The 19,803-nt window shown below is 36.5% G+C and overlaps 1 protein-coding gene across 2 annotated transcripts in view; it reads right to left on the bottom strand.

The window, feature by feature from the left end:
* The window catches only part of MALRD1 (MAM and LDL receptor class A domain containing 1), a 406,987-nt gene that overhangs the window by 164,391 nt on the left and 222,793 nt on the right, over nucleotides 1-19,803 (bottom strand). For both annotated transcript variants that reach the window (XM_031444727.2, XM_064479367.1), the window contains exons 26-27: nucleotides 18,141-18,324; nucleotides 492-620 (exon numbers count right to left, since the gene is read on the bottom strand). In XM_031444727.2, coding sequence (XP_031300587.2) covers nucleotides 492-620; nucleotides 18,141-18,324 — 313 coding nt within the window. The remainder of the gene's footprint in view (nucleotides 1-491; nucleotides 621-18,140; nucleotides 18,325-19,803) is intronic.

Below are 19,803 nucleotides of genomic sequence, written 5' to 3'. Positions count from 1 at the left end.
AAACAACATGGCTCATCTAGTCCTGCAATGTGATTGATAAAATTAATCATTAAACTAGTATTCATTTAATATTTATTCAAAGCGCTCATTTTTTGGCCTCATCTATGAAATCAGTCTTTTTTTTTTTTTTTTTTTTTTGGAAAAGGGACTGGAAACAGTAATGAAACCAACAAAGAAATATGTAGACTGCTAGTTCAGTTTCCAACAATTTTAATCCTGACTCTGCCTACAGTTCTACACAATGACACTATGGGAGATTTCTGGAACATGATTTGCTATAGATTAGTTACAGTTCTTAGCACGGGGGCTGAAAGGGCTGCCATTTGAATATCTGAATAGAGAAGATGAAAAAATATTCTGGCTATTTCAAATCTACGGTAGTGCATGAAAAGAATCATTTCCTCTTAGTCATCGGTGCCAACAGGTTACTCTACTAATTAAGTAAAATTCTGTGCTGAACAGAGAGCAGGAGAACAGAGAGACAAACTTACTACAGTGAGCTTCATCGGATCTATCAGAACAGTCGGGTTTATAGTCGCAGACCAGGTGGGATGCAATACACTTCTTGTCATGGCACAAAAAATCAGTGGCTTCCGGGCAAATTTCAGAAGTCTCACCCACTGTGGGGGAAAAAACCAAAACAACAAGCAAAAGTGTTATTTTGTCACTTTCGTTAAATTTGAATACGTTTTCAGTTGTTTTAGAGATCCCACACTATGAGATGAATTGGCGATTTTAATAGTAGCCCAAGGTAGGCTTCTGGATGAATCCCCGTCTCAGTCCCACCTGGAGCTGTTTTCAGTTTTAAAAATAAAGGCTGACACAGACCTAAAGACCTAAACTGAAACAGGATAAACTGAAAAGTCCCAGAAAACAGAAAAGGCCTGCAAAAGAATGGACCCATAAGAAACGAGTGTGTAAATAAAAGCTCGAGAAATATACAGATTTGATCCACTATGAATCTGAACAAACCATCACCAAGCTTAAAGTGACACCAGCTGAAAACTGGCAAGATTCTTCTTTGAGACAGAATTTATAGTAACAAAATCTTTGACTATTATCAATTTGTATTTGGATTAAAATACTTCTGTACACAGGATTCACTCCACAGAGCTCCATGCACTCATTTCCATGGACCATATTTGTGGGCACACACTTGTTTTATCATCTCCTTCAGGTGATGGTATTCAGTATGCATTGAGATTTCAGACAATGGATTTCACAGGAGCACACGTTTTTAAGCTCCTTGTACTTTTCTCGCAGAACATGACCACAGGAAGGATAGAAAAGACGAAGACGCCGTCCTTCCCGCCGTTGAAGACCACGGTATTCGGTTGGTCTTGTCATCGCTCCTTAGACCTCTCTTGCCGGTGACAGTTCCTCAAATTTTCCTTGTTTTTGACAACTTTTGTAATTTGGACAGCACTGGTCAAGTGTTTTGCAGGATTTCTATTGGAATTTGATTTTCCACCCTTACGGTTAGCTAGGATTATGAGTGCAGGGGAAGAAGTAAAGTGTTAACTTTCATCACATCACGACCAGGGCACATACTATGACATGACTTGTCACTGGTCACGCTGACCTTGTTCACCCAGCCAATGTCACTTTTGTCTTGTTTCTCCATTTTAAAGTTACTTTTTTTTCCCTATCCTTTTCCACACTATGTTCTTTGGAAGGAAGTCACTATGTGCAGACCACACCTGTGGAACAGAGACCTAGGTTTCCCACCTTGGGGGCAGAGCATCTCCATAAATTATTTGGTGTTTTTACCTATAGAAGATCTGTCTTTTCTCTCCCATTTATGTATTTATTTAGCAATATTTTATATCAGTGTGGACTTAAGGATATTTAACAATTTAAGAAAAATGTAAGATTTTAGAACTTCTCTGATGTTGACACTATTACTGGGTTTTAGTGAAGAACAAGAGATTTTGAAATGCTGAACAAAACGATTCAGGCTTTTTAATTAGTTCGTCTTGTCTGTTATTTATGTAGTAAGGTCACTGAAGGACACTGTTACATAATTTTCAATTTATGTGCAAATTTCAGGGTCAAACAATGAATGATCAAGTTATGTTTTTTTCTGCATAAAATGAATACAAATAAACCTAGTCACTGTATTGTATTATCTTTGACCCTTTCCATTGAACCCTCTCTTATATGGGTGATGTCTAAAAATTTAATTTGTACTGTATTTTTGATATAATATTTCATTCAAATCTTCAGAATTTAATAAGTTTTCTATGGACCAAAGGTAAATATTTTCATGTACTTTGTTTACAAAGAGTTTAGCGACAACAAAGAAACTCTTAATTATTTTAAAATACTTTAATAACATTAAATATAAATAAATTTTTATATATTAAAATTATTTGTTTCAAATTTCCCATATTTTTATGAGTATATTGCTCTAAAAAAGGAGTCATAAAATGGAAAAGTAGAAAAAATTATTAATACTGTCTTTGTAAGTCTTGGTAGATAAGTCTTTCTTGGGAATTATTCCCAGAAAATCAGAGAATAAATGATTCTACTATCATGTAATAAATGCTTTTGTAAATCAGGTGGTTTCTAACTTGTTGCTTCCAAAAATTTAAAGTGACTTAGTTTCCAGATTAGAAGAAAATCTTTTTTGATTATAAAATACTGTGGTTTTTGACTTATATTTTTGGCATGTAAGCCAGTTCAAGCACTTAAAGGACAATGCTGTAACAAAATTAAATCTTAACAAACATCACAGCCTTATGTGAACAAGGTTTCTTAGCAATAACTTCAATAAAAACAAACATTTAGAAAGAGAATTAAACTCTTTTTCTAGGAATATTCATTTATGAATACATAATTGATGACATTAATGAATCACAGTTTCATACACAGTGAAGAAGCTCCAAAAATTTTAGCTAAACAAGAAGCAAGTCACCAAAAGTACATATAATTTTACAGTGTGACTATTTATATAAAGTACAAAACCTGAAAAAAATTAAGTAATATAATTTTGGAATACAGTTTAGCCAAAACTAAAAATCAGTTCAAGAAGATGGTTCTCATAGAAGCAGGGTGATGATTTCTGCATGAGAAGTACATGACTAGAGAAGTGCACGGAAGGGATTTCCAGGTACAGTACAGGTGATACATTTAACTTGTACAAAGTAACTTGAGGGATCATTCTATTTTAATATTAAGCCAAAAATATACACTGAAAATATACTTTTATACGTATAATGAAGGATCACGTATCTGACTGCACAGTAGAATTATCCGAAGCTTTAAAAATTATGGATGCCTGGAATCCATATTTAGAGATAAAAATTTAACTGGTCTGGAGTGAGGCAGTGAGGTCTGTGAAGAGATATTATATTAAGCTCTCCAACAAATTTTAGCATGAGGCTGGAGCTTAGGGGCACTGTTACTGATGCATTTCACAATAGGAAGTAAAAATTGATTTAAAAAAAAAAAGGAAGAAAGAGTAAAGAAAGAGAGGAAGAGGCATTGAGAGAGAGAGAGAAAGAGGGGAGTCCTGGAAAGTTAAGAGATTCCAAATTTTTCAGATCTTCTGACACTGGGTTTGTGGTTTACCCCTTGTTGAAGGCTGCCCTATGCTTTACTGACCTTATGTTCTCATGGTCTCTCTCAGACAGTCCATGGCTTATTAGGCAATTGTATCTGATGCCCAAAGAAAGCAGTATTCCACTGAACTTCATTTCAATGAGTTTATACTTAATATGTCAGAGATAACGTTCTATCAGTGACTCAACCCATAAAAATATACTTAGGCATAAAATCAGTCATACTAATAAACATGATCAAAAAATACACTAACAAGAGTAAAAAAAATCAATTAATGAATAATAAGGTGATTAATTTCTTAATATTTTCATATTTTTGTCTTCTTTTAAAAATTAATTCAGCCAACATATTTAGCTTATTACAGATTAAAAGAACCTTTTAATATTTTGGACTATGCTTATGTTTAAAGCAATTAAGAAAATGAGAGCATCACCCTGCCAAATGAATTCCTACGAGTCCTTGATAATCAGGATAATCACCTAATTCCACATTTTAGTTTCCACCAAAGTGGGACAGTTAAGAGAATTCTAATTAGCCATTAAGTAATAAACAACTAAAATGAATGCAGGGTGTTCTCTCAGTGCAAAACACAACAGATTAAAAAAGAAAAGAGCAGATTACAATACTAGGAAAGTAAAAGGTACCAGCATGTTGTAAAGGAAACAATTAATCTTACAGTTATTTTTTTTTTTTTTAGTAGTGGACTTGGGAAGAAGGATCAACCAAAAATATAAAGCATAAAGAAAGTTAAACAAAATCTGTATGGTGATGAAGTGTGGTTCAAGGACATTTAAATATAAGCACTAAAACATAAAGATGTAAAACAGAAAACAAAACACCATGAAGAATACTTACTTAGTCTCAAGGTGCTTCTTAAGCTAAATGACAAAAGCAAATTTATAAAGCAAAACCCTGATTAAATTAAGTTACATAAATTGAATGGGAACGTTTTTCATCAAAAGTACCACAAATAATATGAAAAGAAAACTTAAAAGTAACAGAAACATGTTTAAAATATATCTTATAAAATAATGTTTATATAAATCAGTGAAGAAAGAGCATGTCCAAATCAATACAAGGAAGCAAACAGCTCAAGAGAAATTTTTCACAAGGAAATAAATGGGCAATTCTCAGATGGAGAAACGTGCATGTTGATTTTAGAAAAAAAGGTTTAACCGAATTATTCACCACAGATGTAAATTAAAACACTATTTTCACCTACTAAATTAGGGAGAATTCCTGATAAAAATTTAATGAAAGCCAATGTTGATGAGAATTTAAAGAAACAGATAAAATAGTTTACTGAAACTAAAAAGGCAAAGCAATCTTGATGGAAAAGGGAGGCATCTAAGAAAGGTTTAAGATGCTGAATTATGGAGACAGGGGAAGATAGAGAAATATTGAGAACTAAGTAATAAGCAATCTTAACAGATGGCACATTAAGAAGCAGAGTAAACAGCACTGGACAAAGGGATGCCAGTGGCAATTTACATTTTAATAATCATTATAAGCAATATGTATTAAAGTCATAATTTTGTATACCCTTAGGCTGGAATATTACCTAGTAGGAACTTGTGGTAGGCTAGTGATTCTCTACACAAACATCCATTCCCTTCCTCTTCCTTAGTTTTGAGTAATAACATATTTCCTACATTTCTTTACGGATTGACAATGCAACAAAATGTTGGCTAATTAGTTGTAAGTGGAACAGATGTGCAACAGTTCCAATGAAACATTTTAAAGGACAGTTGGTATGTGCTTTTTGCTTTTTCCCTTCACCTAATTTTTTTCCCACCAGCTGGAAGGTAGCCTTAATGACTGGAGCTAAAGCATCCATCCTGATCTACTGTCTCCCTCACAATATTTCATACAGCTATCTCTCCCTCTCTATTCCTACTGCAGTACTCTAGCTCAGTTTGTTACTTCTTACCTACACCATTGGACTAGCCACCTACTGGATTAACCCACTCATCTGTGGAGGTACTGTGTTAGTGCTTGTTGCAGGAATACTGCTCTAAGAATACATGTTCAATGAGCCAAGAGTGGACTTGTCTACCCTACTTCCTTCATCTGACAACTCCCCCTCATCCACATGGTCACCAAGGTGGTGGCTCAGTAGACATGTTTGTACAACATGTCTCCACCACTGGACTAGTTAACTGATCTGAAGATGGCCATTCGACCCAAGATCAGTCAGTCAGAGTCACCTACCAGATAGTTTAGAAATGTAACTAACGGGTTTCTGCAACAGTGTGTTGAGGTCCTTGAATCCTGTGGTGAAGTCATACTTTCTCCCTGTGTATGATGAAGCAGAGAGAAAGATGGTTCCACAGAGAGAGGGGACTGAAACAGATGTGCAGAGGGAAGCAGTTAAAAGAGACAAGAGGTACAGAAAGATCAGAGCTCCAGATCTCTCTCAAGTCCTTCCTGAAGTTGGACCGCACTCCTGGGCTTGAGTTTCCTGAGATTCCCCATATCTTTAAGTAAACTCTCCTTCTGCTCGATTCTACTGGTAATTAAACTAGACCTAATTAACCCAGAGACCTCCCAGAAATGATCACGAGGATGTCTAAAGGCTGAAAAGGCCAAAAAATAAATGAATGGGAAGAAATCCAAACCACACTTGGTTTTTTGCTGAGCTCTTTCCTGACCTCTGAATCAATAATTAAAAACTGTATTTCCCAACTCCTCCGAGGCAACTTTCCAAATAATTTGTGTGACTCATTTTGCTCAATTTCCTCAAGAATCCCTTCAGTATGAAGCATCCTTATCCCCTCCTTAAAAGAGATCATGTACATGCTGAGTCTAGTTTCATGATACCACCCACTATGGTAGGTGTTCAGTATATATTAGTTTCTTTCTGTGGTCTTGATGATCACATGTGCAACGCAGGTTCCTGTAAACCAATGAGTTTGCGTGCATCTAATCAATGAGGAAATTAGCTCAATACAACACAGAACTTGTGTGGATCCCTACATGATTTCTCCTTCTACAATAATGTCCTGTGCCACCAAGGCAGAGCAGATGAACAGGAAGCACGCTAACACAGCTAAGCCGGAGAGCCACGGAAGAATGAGGGCTGCTGAGCACGCACTTCACCCTGGGCTGCTTCGCCCTGTTTCTCCAGGTTCTCGTTACTTTTTTTTCTAGTCTTTGGTTACTTTTCCCAAGTCTCCATAATTCAACAGCCTTAAAACTTTTTTTTACGCCACCCTTTCATCAAGATTTCTTGCCTCCTACCTTACCCTCCTTTTTAGGTAAAGTAACGCATTTGCTGAAAAGTCCCTCTATTTATTAGAATTTTTAAATGCTTTAAACTGTGCCCGCATTTTTATTATGGTTGCTATTGTTTATATTAATTCTGTACAACTTAGTCATCAATGTTTATAGTGGCTTGCCTCAACCCAGTTTTCCTTTTGTGTGATTATTCAAAATGGGAGGCTTTTTGGAAACTCATCTATACCTCTGTGTATATGTATGTGTGTGTGTGTGTTTCATCAAATATATAGGGGAAAAAATGGTTTCTGGCCCTGGCTGAATTATCTGTGCATGTATAAATACCTTTGGATTTTACTGAAACTTGTTTATATTTGAACGAACTGGATATAAATTTACTGAGTTCCACATCTATTTATTTTGAGTACACCTGTAGTTTGTATATCATATATCATGTATCTATATATCTATATATATAGATATGTAGATATCAGAACTGAAGAGCTTATCTTTCAATTTTGTAATGGAAAATAAATAAATAAAAGATAAATAAATACATTGGTGTAAAGTAGAAGTCTTATTGATAAAGATTAATATTTATTTTGATTAAAAAATAATTAGTAAACTACAATTCAGTAAAAACTGAAATGCCATATTGTCACAAATTCTCCATGCAGTAGTCTAACCAAATTAGGTGGGGGAAATGTTCATTGTAATTGAGACAAGTTCTAATTAGAAACTGCATGAATAGAGGATAATGTTAGTATTCAAATTTACAGGAGACTTCATTTGAACTTAGAGATCTTTCAAGGGCTATTTAAGGCTTACTAAGATGTATGCTCCAGTAATTATATTTTCTTAATATTATGAATGAGCCAAGTTATATAATTGTGCTCGATTATAATCACATTAATTACGATATTCGGTTTATCAATATGATATAATTACAATTGCATCTTTCAGTGTAGACCTTATTGACATTAAAATGCTAATTTTATCAAGTTTATTGAAAGATAAAGTAATATCCTGTATTTTCTAGGTATGTAATGAAAGGTTGACTGGAATGCAATGTTAAAGTAATTACACCCATTCATGGCTTTGATTTTTAAATTTAAAATAGCTGATTAATGATAGAATAAACTCAGTTACTTAGTCCTGTTGTCTACAATGTGGGCCTGGAACCAGGAAGAAGAATCTATTCTCCGATTTTACAAGAAGTAAATGACCTGGCTCTCAGGCTTAATGAAGGGCAACGTTGCTGGGTGACCATGACAAGGAGGCCCCTCCCCTGAGGCCCGTCTCAAATCAGCTCAAGCAGGAAGGCACAGCGAGGGCTTCAGCTGTCAGTGCTGGAGGCAGAGAGCTGATGTCACAAGGGCTCCTCCACTTCCTGCTTCTACATTTTGTCTACTGTCAACTTTATTTGTCTGACAACTTTCCCCATAGGGTTGGAGACAGAGATGCTGCTGGACGGCCTTTCTTAACATATTTAAGTATCAGAATCTGAAAGGTAAATAGATATTTACAGTCCTAACTGTAAGTAACACTCCACTATTTAATGTAGGAAATTGCATGGTGTGTTAGTTAATCAGGACTAACTAGATTATATGACACTTATAAAAAACCTCCAAATCTCAAAAACACCATTGAGGGGGGGTCACTCGCTATATATCTAGAACAAGTTGGCAGAGGGACTTTCCTGTACACATTTTTTTCTCTGTGAGCTACCGTAAGATCTTGTATATATTTCCCTGTGCTATACAGTATCATCTTGTTTATCTATTCTACATTTTGAAATCCCAGTCTGTCCCTTCCCACCCCCCACCCCCTTGGCAACCACAAGTTTGTATTCTGTCTATGAGTCTCTTTCTGTTTTGCATTTATATTTTGTGTTTTTTTTTTTAGATTCCACATATGAGCGATCTCACATGGTATTTTTCTTTCTCTTTCTGGCTTACTTCATTTAGAATGACATTCTCCAGGAGCATCCATGTTGCTGCAAATGGCGTTATGTTGTTGGTTTTTATGGCTGAGTAGTATTCCATTGTATACATATACCACCACTTCTTTATCCAGTCATCTGTTGATGGACATTTAGGCTGTTTCCATGTCTTGGCTATTGTAAATAGTGCTGCTATGAACATTGGGGTGCAGGTGTCATTTTGAAGTAGGGTTCCTTCTGGATATATGCCCAGGAGTGGGATTCCTGGGTCATATGGTGAGTCTATTCCTAGTCTTTTGAGGAATCTCCATACTGTTTTGCGCAGTGGCTGCACCAAACTGCATTCCCACCAGCAGTGAAGGAGGGTTCCCTTTTCTCCACAGCCTCTCCAGCATTTGTCATTTGTGGCTTTTTGAATGATGTCCATTCTGACTGGTGTGAAGTGATAACTCACTGTAGTTTTGATCTGCATTTCTCTGATAGTTAGTGATATTGAGAATTTTTTCATGTACCTATTGATCATTTGTATGTCTTCCTTGGAGAATTGCTTGTTTAGGTCTTCTGCCCATTGTTGGATTGGGTTGTTTATTTTTTTCTTATTGCGTCATAAGAGCTGCTTATATATTCTGAAGATCAAGCCTTTGTTGGTTTCAATTGCAAAAATTTTCTCCCATTCCGTAGGTTGTCTTTTTGTTTTGCTTATGGTTTCCTTTGCTGTGCAGAAACTTGTAAGTTTCATTAGGTCCCATTTTTTTATTCTTACTTTTATTTCTTCTAGGAGAAAATTTTTGAGATGTATGTCAGATAATGTTTTGCCTATATTTTCCTCTAGGAGGTTTATTGTATCTTGTCTTATGTTTAAGTCTTTGATCCATCTTGAGTTGATTTTTGTGTATGGTGTAAGGGAGTGTCCTAGCTTCATTGATTTACATGCTGCTGTCCAGTTTTAACAACACCATTTGCTAAAGAGACTGTCTTTATTACATTATATATTCTTGCCTCCTTTGTCGAAGATGAGTTGACCAAAAGTTTGTGGGTTCATTTCTGGGCTCTCTATTCTGTTCCATTGGTCCATATGTCTGTTTTTGTACCAATACCACGCTGTCTTGATGACTGTAGCTCTATAGTATTGCCTGATGTCTGGGAGAGTTATTCCTCCAGCCTCTTTTTCTCTTCAGTAGTGCTTTGGCAATTCTAGGTCTTTGATGGTTCCATATAAATTTTATTATGATTTGTTCTAGTTCTGTGAAATATGTCCTGGGTAATTTGATAGGGATTGCATTAAATCTGTAGATTGCCTTGGGCAGTGTGACCATTTTAACAACATTGATTCTTCCAATCCAAGAGCATGGGATATCTTTCCATTTTTTAAAGTCTTCTTTAATTTGACACTTTTTGTTAATCAACAAAAGATACTTGCAAAAATGTAAACTACTTGCTTCAAGTAAGACTATTTTTTCAGTCTTTCCATGATGATTTGAGCCTACCAAGTCCTATAACACATGTACGTAAAATCTATTTTCTTTTCCCCTCTTCCCCTAAACTGAAAATTTTTCTGAATCAAAAATAAAATGTCTGTAACAATGAAGATGGGTTTAACATTGAATTTTTTAAAAACAGGGTTTACAATTGTCAGTGGCACAATATCATGTACACACGAAAACCGTTCAGAGAGAAGCGAAAAGTTCTCTATTTATTGATTCTTAGAAAAGGATTTATATAGAACATGCATGATGCCTCACATATCATCTAAGTTATAACAATGATAATAATTTTAAGCTATTTAGGTTCCCAGGCTCCAGGTTCCCAGGCTCCTGGAGTAGGCACAGGATGTTACATGATCAAGGAGAGATTGTTTTAAAGTTCGTCACGAAATTTCATTAAGTAGGCCATCTCTTCTCCAGCCGGCCGTGCCTGTCTTAGGTAGTCCTCCTCTGAGGATCTTACCCGTCGCTGGCTCTCCAGCTGTCCATACTGGATACATTAAATAGGCCATCACTTATCCAGCCGTCTAGGTGACCTTTCTCACAGTTTGTTTATCAGTTCAGCCCATCGCTAATTCTCTAGAGCCTTCAGGCAGGGGCCTACAACAATGTATAAAACATTTCAACTAGTGTTACTTAAACCCTCCACTGTTAGTCCTAGTGACATGTCTAATATCACCTGTCATTTTTTCAATAGTGTTTGAATTTATTAACAAACTGGATGTGGCAGGTGTTGTGCTACTGCTTTTACACCAAGGTACTCATGGTGATACTGACAGCATTCCATGCTGTTACGGTTAAACATGGCCGCTTCTGTGCCATTTGGCATCAGCAATCAACTTGGCTGTAGTATTCAGTGTGACCTCTGGATACCTCGATTTTCCAGAGCTGTAATGAAGATTAATTTAAACATGATGGTGAGGATAACGATGACAATCACATCTAACATTTACTGAGTAGTTACCATGAAGAGTTAATGCTCAAGGCTCTTGGCATATATCAGCTTGTGAAATCCTCACAATTACCCTATGAAGCAGGTTCCATTTTTATCGCTATGAAGAAACTGAGGTAAAGTGTTGATAAGCACTTATTCAAGGTCACACAGCAACTAGGTGGCAGGGACAGGATGTAAGCCTAGGAAGGCTGATTCCAGAATCTGCTTCCTTAATCTCTGTGCCATGCCATGGTCTTTAGCACAGAGCAGGTGTCTCTGATGAGAAAGTTCCACGGCCATCGCCCCACTCTTACTTCCTTCTGCCCCAGCAATATGCTCCCTCCTAGTAAATCTGCCTCATTGGTCCCCAGGCCTTTTCCCTAGGATGTTTGTGTGCTTGCCTCTTAGTACATTTAAGGCTTTGCTCAACTGTAACTTTCAGAGACTATGCCTGATGACGCTAATCAGGGTAATAATTCTCCATCACTTCTTCTCTGTCATTCATAGCACCTGCCAACAAGACACAGATATTATATATTACTTTGTTTATTGCCTGCATCTGCCACCAGAATGCAACTCAATGAAGACTCTGTTCTGAATTTTCATACATGTAACAGGATTTGAATAAATCTTTTCTATTAATCCATTCCTCTGTCCATTTATCCATCCAGCCATCCATCCATGCATTTACCCATCCATCCTTATGCACCCTTACATTATACAGCCCTACATATTATCTACCCATTAGTTATTAAAATAAAAGTCACATTTAATTATTTCATTAGGGTGAGCCAGCTAATTATTTTTTTTCTGACTACCATCTCTTTTTTTGTTTCTTTTCTGGCAACATTTACTTCCAAAGAAAATTGGGGGAAGATCTAAATGCCACACTTGGAACACTCATGTGTTGAGTGGAAATACAGATTTTCATCTAAGTTAAGTGAAGAAGGTAAGTTTTGAAGTTAAATTTTACTGGGTTCTGTTCATAGATGTATGTATTTGTGAACTCTATACAGAGCAATCACTGTTTTGTGATCTCTCAAGTTCGATTTGAATTCAGAGAGATGCTGCACTGAAATCATTATCATCAAGACACTATTTTCACTCCAAATCAGTTACTGCTTAAAGGACACTTAGGAGTCATACAGACAGCTTTTAAGGGGGGAAAATGAAAGGTGTGAGAGTGGTTGTAGTAAGAAAGAAAGGCTTTGGAGGTTATGTGTGAAGACAATGTACTAGACAACTACAATTATAATGATGCTGTCTTCTCTTCACTTTCTCCCAAAGGTACTGCCTTCCTTTCACATTTAGGGTTATTTTGGGAGCCTGATGTGTTTTGCTCTGTATGAATTTAGAGAGAGGCAAAGTAGTTACTGTGCTACTGTCTACTTAGAAGAATTTATTGACTTCTGGAAGCATTTTCTAGTCCCTAGGTTATTTCTTCCTTTTCCCTCAATGGAAAACTGGCCATCATTCAATTGTATTTTTCAGTGGATAAGGCAACATCTTACAGTTACTGGCTCCCATCCTGAGGTCCTGGGTTTACAGTGTCTCAGAGATGGTTCCAGAGCAGTCCTCACAGCACAAGACTTAGGGAGACACATGGGGAAGGAGAGGAAATGCCGGGCGTCAAGAAAGAGGCACTGAAAGGGGACATGGAAACTCAGGAAAGCCAAACGCTGTGTGACGCAGGCGTTTCAGCCCTGCTCTAAGGAGACGCACACAATTCACTGAGGAGTTTTCTGTAGCCTAGGCAGTCGATAAAGATTTGCTTAAAGAAACAGAACCAGCTTCTAAACGCTGATATAAAAAGTGCTGCCCCTAGAACAGTGTCAAGGTTTCTGCTATTGTTCATCTATACTTGTAGCCAAGAAACATTCAGTTCTTTCTACATCCCATGTTTTCTTCAGAGCATTTTCTATAACGTACATGATTGAATCCTTGTCAGAGCTCTTTAAGATGGAAATAGGATTCTTAACCATTTTATGGCTGAGAAAAATAAGACAAAGGAAGATTACATGACTTGCCTAAAACCTCGGAGCACAAAGCAAGGATTTGCACCAAATGCTCTTGTTGCAAGACTTGACATAAATGCTACTTAGTATTAAGAATAAACACAACAAGTATCAGCTGAATGTGTGTAATAAACGGATGTGCTTAATAAGTAACATCAATTGAAAACTGACTAACCATTTAAATTTAGAATTGGTACTTTTATAAATTACAATGATGGAATACTCCTTTCCCTTATCTATGAGTTCTCTTCCTAATTTTCTGTTCTATGGAGTGGTGGTTGCATTTTATAAGATTTTTGTACAAATCATTTTAAGATCAATTTTAATTTTAATTTTAAAATTCATAATCTGCCACTTTTTTTAATGAATAAGATACTTGCTTCCATGTCACTTTGTCCAAACAGAAGATATGCTTCTTTATGTGTCCCTGGACAGGACAAAGACATGCCTATTCTTTAATTTTTCTTTTTAGAAAAAATTCAAGAAATTTGGTAGTAAATTGGAGCTAGCACCACGATGTGTTTCAAATGCAAAGGAATTTTAAAAAGTATATATCTAGCTTTAGGTAGGCCGTGTGCTAAATATGATCTAATAAACTGAGTTATGTGTTTTTGAATGGAGAGCCAAAACTAAATATGAAGCTCAGATAGCTTTCTTATTTGCAGGTAAATGGATAACCACCAAATATATCTTACATCTACCCTCTACCTTCTCCAGTTTCACTCTTAATCAGTTTAATGCTTTGTTCTCAATTATTTTGAAATTTTAAAAGTATGCGTAGACACCAGAGTTGTCAGGAAGTCCTAGGAAAATCTCAAGAGATAATCCGTGATGATCCTAAAAAGGATTATAAGTCTACAGATTCTATGTAAATCTATACAAAATATGATAACTTGCTTTCTGAAATTTTCTGGCTCTATCTCCCTCCACTTCAATGCAGATCTTCTCTGTCCTCCATCTCTCCCTCATCTACTCAATTTTGATTCTACTCCCAGTGGTGTTTTTATTTGTTGCTCGTGTTTTGTTTTGTTTTTGAATGTGGGCTGCTGTTTTGGAAAGGAATCCGGGTGGATCCATTTTGTGTGTCCATGGAGTGTAGACTGCTCCAACCCCCCTGGATCTAACCACAGATCCCCTTGGACCCATCATTCTCAAAGTGGGTGAAATCCCTCTGGTTTAAGCTGCCCTCCTCAAACCACGTAACTGCATTTTCCAGTGAATCTCTGCTGACCCTTTCGTGATCCTCCTGGCTTCTCTCTCACAGACATAAGGACCATACAGATCTGTGGCTGTTGGCAGTTTGTCCCCAGCAGCTTGTATACTGGGTTGTGTAGGGATGTTTTTTCACTTAGTTTCGTTGCATGTTTTCCACAGCTTATGGACTTTGCTAATTAGGCTCTGATTTTTTTTTTAAGTCTATTTTTAAATTTTTTAAAAAATTGAAGTATATTTGGTGTATAATATTACATAAGCTACAGGTGTACAATATAGTGATTCACAATTTTCAGAGGCTTATACTCCATTTATAGTTCTTATAAAATATTGGCTATATTCCCTAGTTTTGATGGTTTTAATGGGAGGACTTGGGATAATTCAAAAGCTATTCTGCCACCCCCACCACCATCATCTTTAGAGAATTTTCTCTTAAGTCTTTTTTATTTTTAACAGCTTTTTGGATATATAATTTATAATTTACATACCATTAAGTTCACCCATATAAAGTTTCCAACTGAATGGTTTCTATATAATTATGAAATTGTGTAACAATCACAATAAAATTCAGAATATTTTCATCACCCCATAAAGAAACCCCATATTCATTAGCAGTCACTTCCCACCCCTTAATCTTTAGCCCTAGGTAACCGCTAATCTACTTTCTGTCTCCACATATCTGCTCTTCTGGGCATTTCACATATATGGTATTGCTAGGCAGATAGCTAGATATGAGCAGAGAAAGGGGATGCAGGCCAAATGGCAGGAATGGGCAGAAAGGAGGGGCACAGGCTAAATACAGAAAACCACACATCCTGTAAACACCAGGGGTCCCTGGGCAGAGAAAGAAAAGCAGGAACCTCTGGGCTGATAAGTGGGGTCACACATTTTGGGGTGTCAAACAGCCTGCAGGCCAACAGAGAAAGGTGGAAAAGGGCAGGACTCTTCAGTGTCCAAATATAACCTTTTGCTCATTATGCACTCATTTCAATAAAATTAGCCTTGCAGATGAGAAGTACTGATGCCATGACACTTCCCATCCAGACTAAATAAGGACAAAAATCCCTCCTCCTCTCAGGAAGGTGGAGTTGGGATGAAAATCAGGGAATATGACCCCAAACCCTTCCCTTCCCAAGGAATATTCCACCCATTCATTTTTACAACCTGTGTAAATAACCAACTTGCCAAAAAAAACTCAGGAGAGCCGCTCACGTGAGCCTGCCTGCTGTCCCCTTGAAAGTATACTATCTACCCCTTAATAAACCCAAACTTTCCTTTCTTAACCTCAGCATCTTGTCTCTGAATTCTGGGACAGGACAAGAACATGGACACCGGCTACATCTGCCGGCAACAGTATCATATAGTGTGTGTTCTATTGTGATGGGCAGGATGTCACAGAGGAGGGAACATTGAGTCACTTTTTAAGTTATTCATCTCAAGTGGGGAACAGCAACAATTCCATTATAGATTTTATGGTGACCCATTTGCATATGATCTGAAGCTGGTCCCCTAATATGGGGCAATAAAAACACTGTCTGAAACTATGACATTGTTAATAATAATAATGATGGTTATAACAATAAAAGGCAATGCCTAAATTTTACTATGTGCTAAGACTATTCTAAGCACTTCACATATATTAACATATTTAATATTCACAGAAATCTATGATGAAAGTATGATTATTATCATCCCCATTTTATTGATGCAGAAACTGAGGCACAGTGAAATAGACTCAGCCAAGCCAGTTGGTGGCAGAGCCCGATTCCACACCCAGGTAGTCTGACTCTGCTCCTTGTTCTTAACCATTTTCTACAGTGACTCTGATTTTTAGGTATGTCGTCAAATACTATTCTCTCCTAAATTGGCGATAGTAGAACACAACCTAGAGTAACTTATGCTCTAATTTGATTCTCATTACCATTTTTCATAGCACTGCTATTCTACTGACATGTAATTTAAAACTAAAGGGACAGAAACATACTGTTTTTAGTTCCATACATGGTCTTTTAAAATTTCTTAAAATGTTTTCTTTTTTTCCTTCTATATTAACTGAAACATAATTTGAAATTCTTGTTCTTTGTAGCAGGCTCGTTATTTGAAAAACGGTTTGCTTTTTCCTAGGATATATTCAACATAAAATTGACCATATTCACTACAATTAACCAAAATTTACCTCTTTATTTATGGCACAGAAAGCCTTAAAGCATTGTATCACTAAATATAAGATATTAACGTATTAGTCAGTAAGCTGAATGTTAAAACTGACTTGAACAAAATTAATTATAATCACATAAATTTTGGCAGGACTTTAAAGGAAGAAGGGAAAGAAACAGTCCACACTTCTACATGAAAATCAGCAAAGCTGGAATAGTAACTCTCAGTTTTCTTCTGTCCTGAATTAACCCATCTAGGAGTCATTCTCCTTCCCTTGGGAAGAAAGGAATCTCTCCTGTTTAATAAAAGCTTCTTTCTTTCTAAAATCCTAGCAAAAGCTTCGAAGAATTTTTTCTTTTCAACTTGCCAGAATCATTGATAAATTGAGTAATGAACTATAATAGAAATTTAACTAGGAAACTACTAGAAAACTTACTAGAAAAGAGCTAAAGAAGCACATTCTCATTGCTAAGATACCTTTTTATGATTATATGTTCAGAACCATTTTCTGTGGTCCAGGAACCCTCTGCCAAACATCTCCAACTGCAAACCCTGTCCCTTGTTTGACATAGATACCTGGGGCTCTGTCCTCCCTAGATAATCTGGGGTACATGAATTATGACTTCATATAACATGTGTGTGTGTGTGTGTGTGTGTGCACACGTGCACGTGTGTGAAACAGCTGAGTATCAGTTACTTTCCCTAGAAACATGTGGGAGTCAATCTTAAACTCTCAAAGACTGACTTCTAAGCAGAATCCTCTGAACCAGCCCTGGTCATAAAAGAGCAAATGTTCTAACATCACCAAAAGCCAAAGTCACATTTTTGAACTGCTTCGGTGAAGCGGTATTTTAATATGAGAGCAACGATAAAACGAAATAGAATTCAGGTTTCGTTCTTCAGTCCCAGGGGCTTGCCTCCAAGTGAATCAGTGTAGGAAACCACGAAAGGCTGGTCTTTCGGCCAGTATACAGCACACTGTGCTATTTTGGAAATCAGATGGAATAACTCTTCAGAAAGAAATTTTGCCAGCTGTGAAATTGCACAGATGTATTTACAATTATTTTTGACATTTTCTGGGTAGTTTTGTAAAGAAAATCCAATTGTAATTACACTTCACATTTAGAAGCGTGATAAATGATAGCAAATTTTTTCAAGTTACTGTTCACTTGCTAGAGTATCATTTTAAATCCCTTAAGCATAGCTCTCAATTCAAGTTCTGGTTGAATGTATTTCTTATATATCCACTAACTGCCAGCTTTCTAACCCTTTTCACTGGTTTGTTTGAAATTAATTAAATTAGATAAACATATGTAAAGATTAGGCTTACATTTTAGTTGGTGTTGAAAAGTAAATTCAAAGGACAGCGCTTCTCCATGTTAGAAAGGGAACGATACGGAAGGAAGAGAGGAATTACTTGTGTGATTGAAGGATGAAGAAGCTGTATTTCTTAACATGGAAGTGTAAGCTCAAACATCATGAAATTATCTCTTTCAGTTGATTTTTGTCTATGTACAAAATACGTTAACAGTAGAACATTTTATAAATGTGAAGCAAAGATAAAATGGCTAGATTATAAATGTGCTTCCAAATGGAAGTGCTTCCCAGATACTCACCAGTCATGCAGTTTTCAAATTCAATGTCATCAATTGCAGCTCCTCCTCCCAGGTCCCTTGTTCTGATACCTTGAAATATGACTTCGAAATTCCTTAACTTTCCTAGCAGGATGACAGCCTTCTGCCAACGATCCTCAGCATTCTGCTTACTTTCTTGCCATACTTTTGAGAGTCCTTTCTCTGTCTGAAGGTAAAGAAATTCACATTAGATAAATAATTAAACACAAAAGAAGAGACAACACCACCAATTATGTAGAACACAAGCATTTGATCAGTAAAAATTGGTAAAAAAACAAACAAGACTCTGATAATATTCATGGTAATACCTTCCCTCATCAAAACATATTAATCTACTAACTGTTCCCAAAAGCAAAACTGGCAAGACTAGCAATAAACTTGCCTTGGTATTTTCAGAGACATCATTAGTAGAAAGTGGTCCAGTCGGTCAAATCCCCTCCTCCGTGCTTGCACACACATTCTCAGTTGATATTTGATGGACTCTGAACAGTTTACAGAAGCCCTGGGTTGACTGCTCTAGGTACCCTCCCCACCAAACTTTTATTTACACCCCTTAGTCACTGATTTTGCACCTTCCTCTAAATCTGAAATAGCTCACATAAGGGAAGAGAAAAGAGAGAAATGAAAGGAAGAATATGTGGGACAAATCACATATCCCTGATGGATATGAAAACAAACTGTGAAGTGCATTGAGCATGGAGGGAAAGTGATCATTTCTAAAGACCAGATTTCAAACATTCTGTTATAAGATTATATGATTTGGGCTATCTGTAAAATTCTACTATAATAATGATTATTATATGAGCACCAACAGTAACTATTTTATATCGAATTCTTCAATTGTAAAGGAACAATTACATTTCTAAGAAAACGTATGTAAATATCTCCTCTGAATGTCTCAGGTTGGTCTGCTAGGTGTCCAATATTCTAATGTACAAGTAATCCCAGGATAACTTGACATGATAAGACATGACCTGACATAGAGCGTAACTCTAACGACTGAATAAAAACGACACCAACAGTAAAACAGAATGTAAGTCAGCTGAGCACAAGGACAAAGCTTAGATTGTTTGTGTTGCTCTTGGCTACTCTGGGCCTAACCCTTATTGGGAATTAGAGGTTAACAAACTGTGATTATGGCTATACAGCAGAGAAAGAGAAATACATCCACAGAGAATTATGTTTATGGTTAAGCCCCCCAAAATTAATATTTCAGGATCCAGTACTGTGTTTTCATGATGAAGTGAAAAGTAAGCATTGTCTCTGAAGCTTATAAATCAAACAGTGGAAGAGAGAATATTCAGTGGAATGGCATCTGGAAAATCAAGCAAGATGTCCCAACCGATTTATAGCGTACAATTGTAAAATATATAATTTATAGATTTTTCAAAAAAAAATGTAGACTCAAGGAAAAAGAAGTGCTTGCAGAGGGGATCCAAAGGAGTTACACATTCATGGTTTCATATTTTGGGGGAATTAATGTTAATAAATATGTCTGACAGCCTGTTATGCAGAGGGAGACACAGATCAATCAACCAAGAAGATCTTCTGTGGAATTACACAGAGAAAGAGGAACTCTGTATCACTTACTCTAAAATTAACTTTGCAAAACAACTGACAGTGCACAGACAGATCTTTCAACATC

Source organism: Camelus dromedarius, chromosome 26, assembly GCF_036321535.1.
Source record: "Camelus dromedarius isolate mCamDro1 chromosome 26, mCamDro1.pat, whole genome shotgun sequence".
Lineage (NCBI taxonomy): Eukaryota > Metazoa > Chordata > Mammalia > Artiodactyla > Camelidae > Camelus > Camelus dromedarius.
Note: the sequence above shows the minus strand (reverse complement) of the source record. Positions and strands in the feature narration are given on the sequence as shown.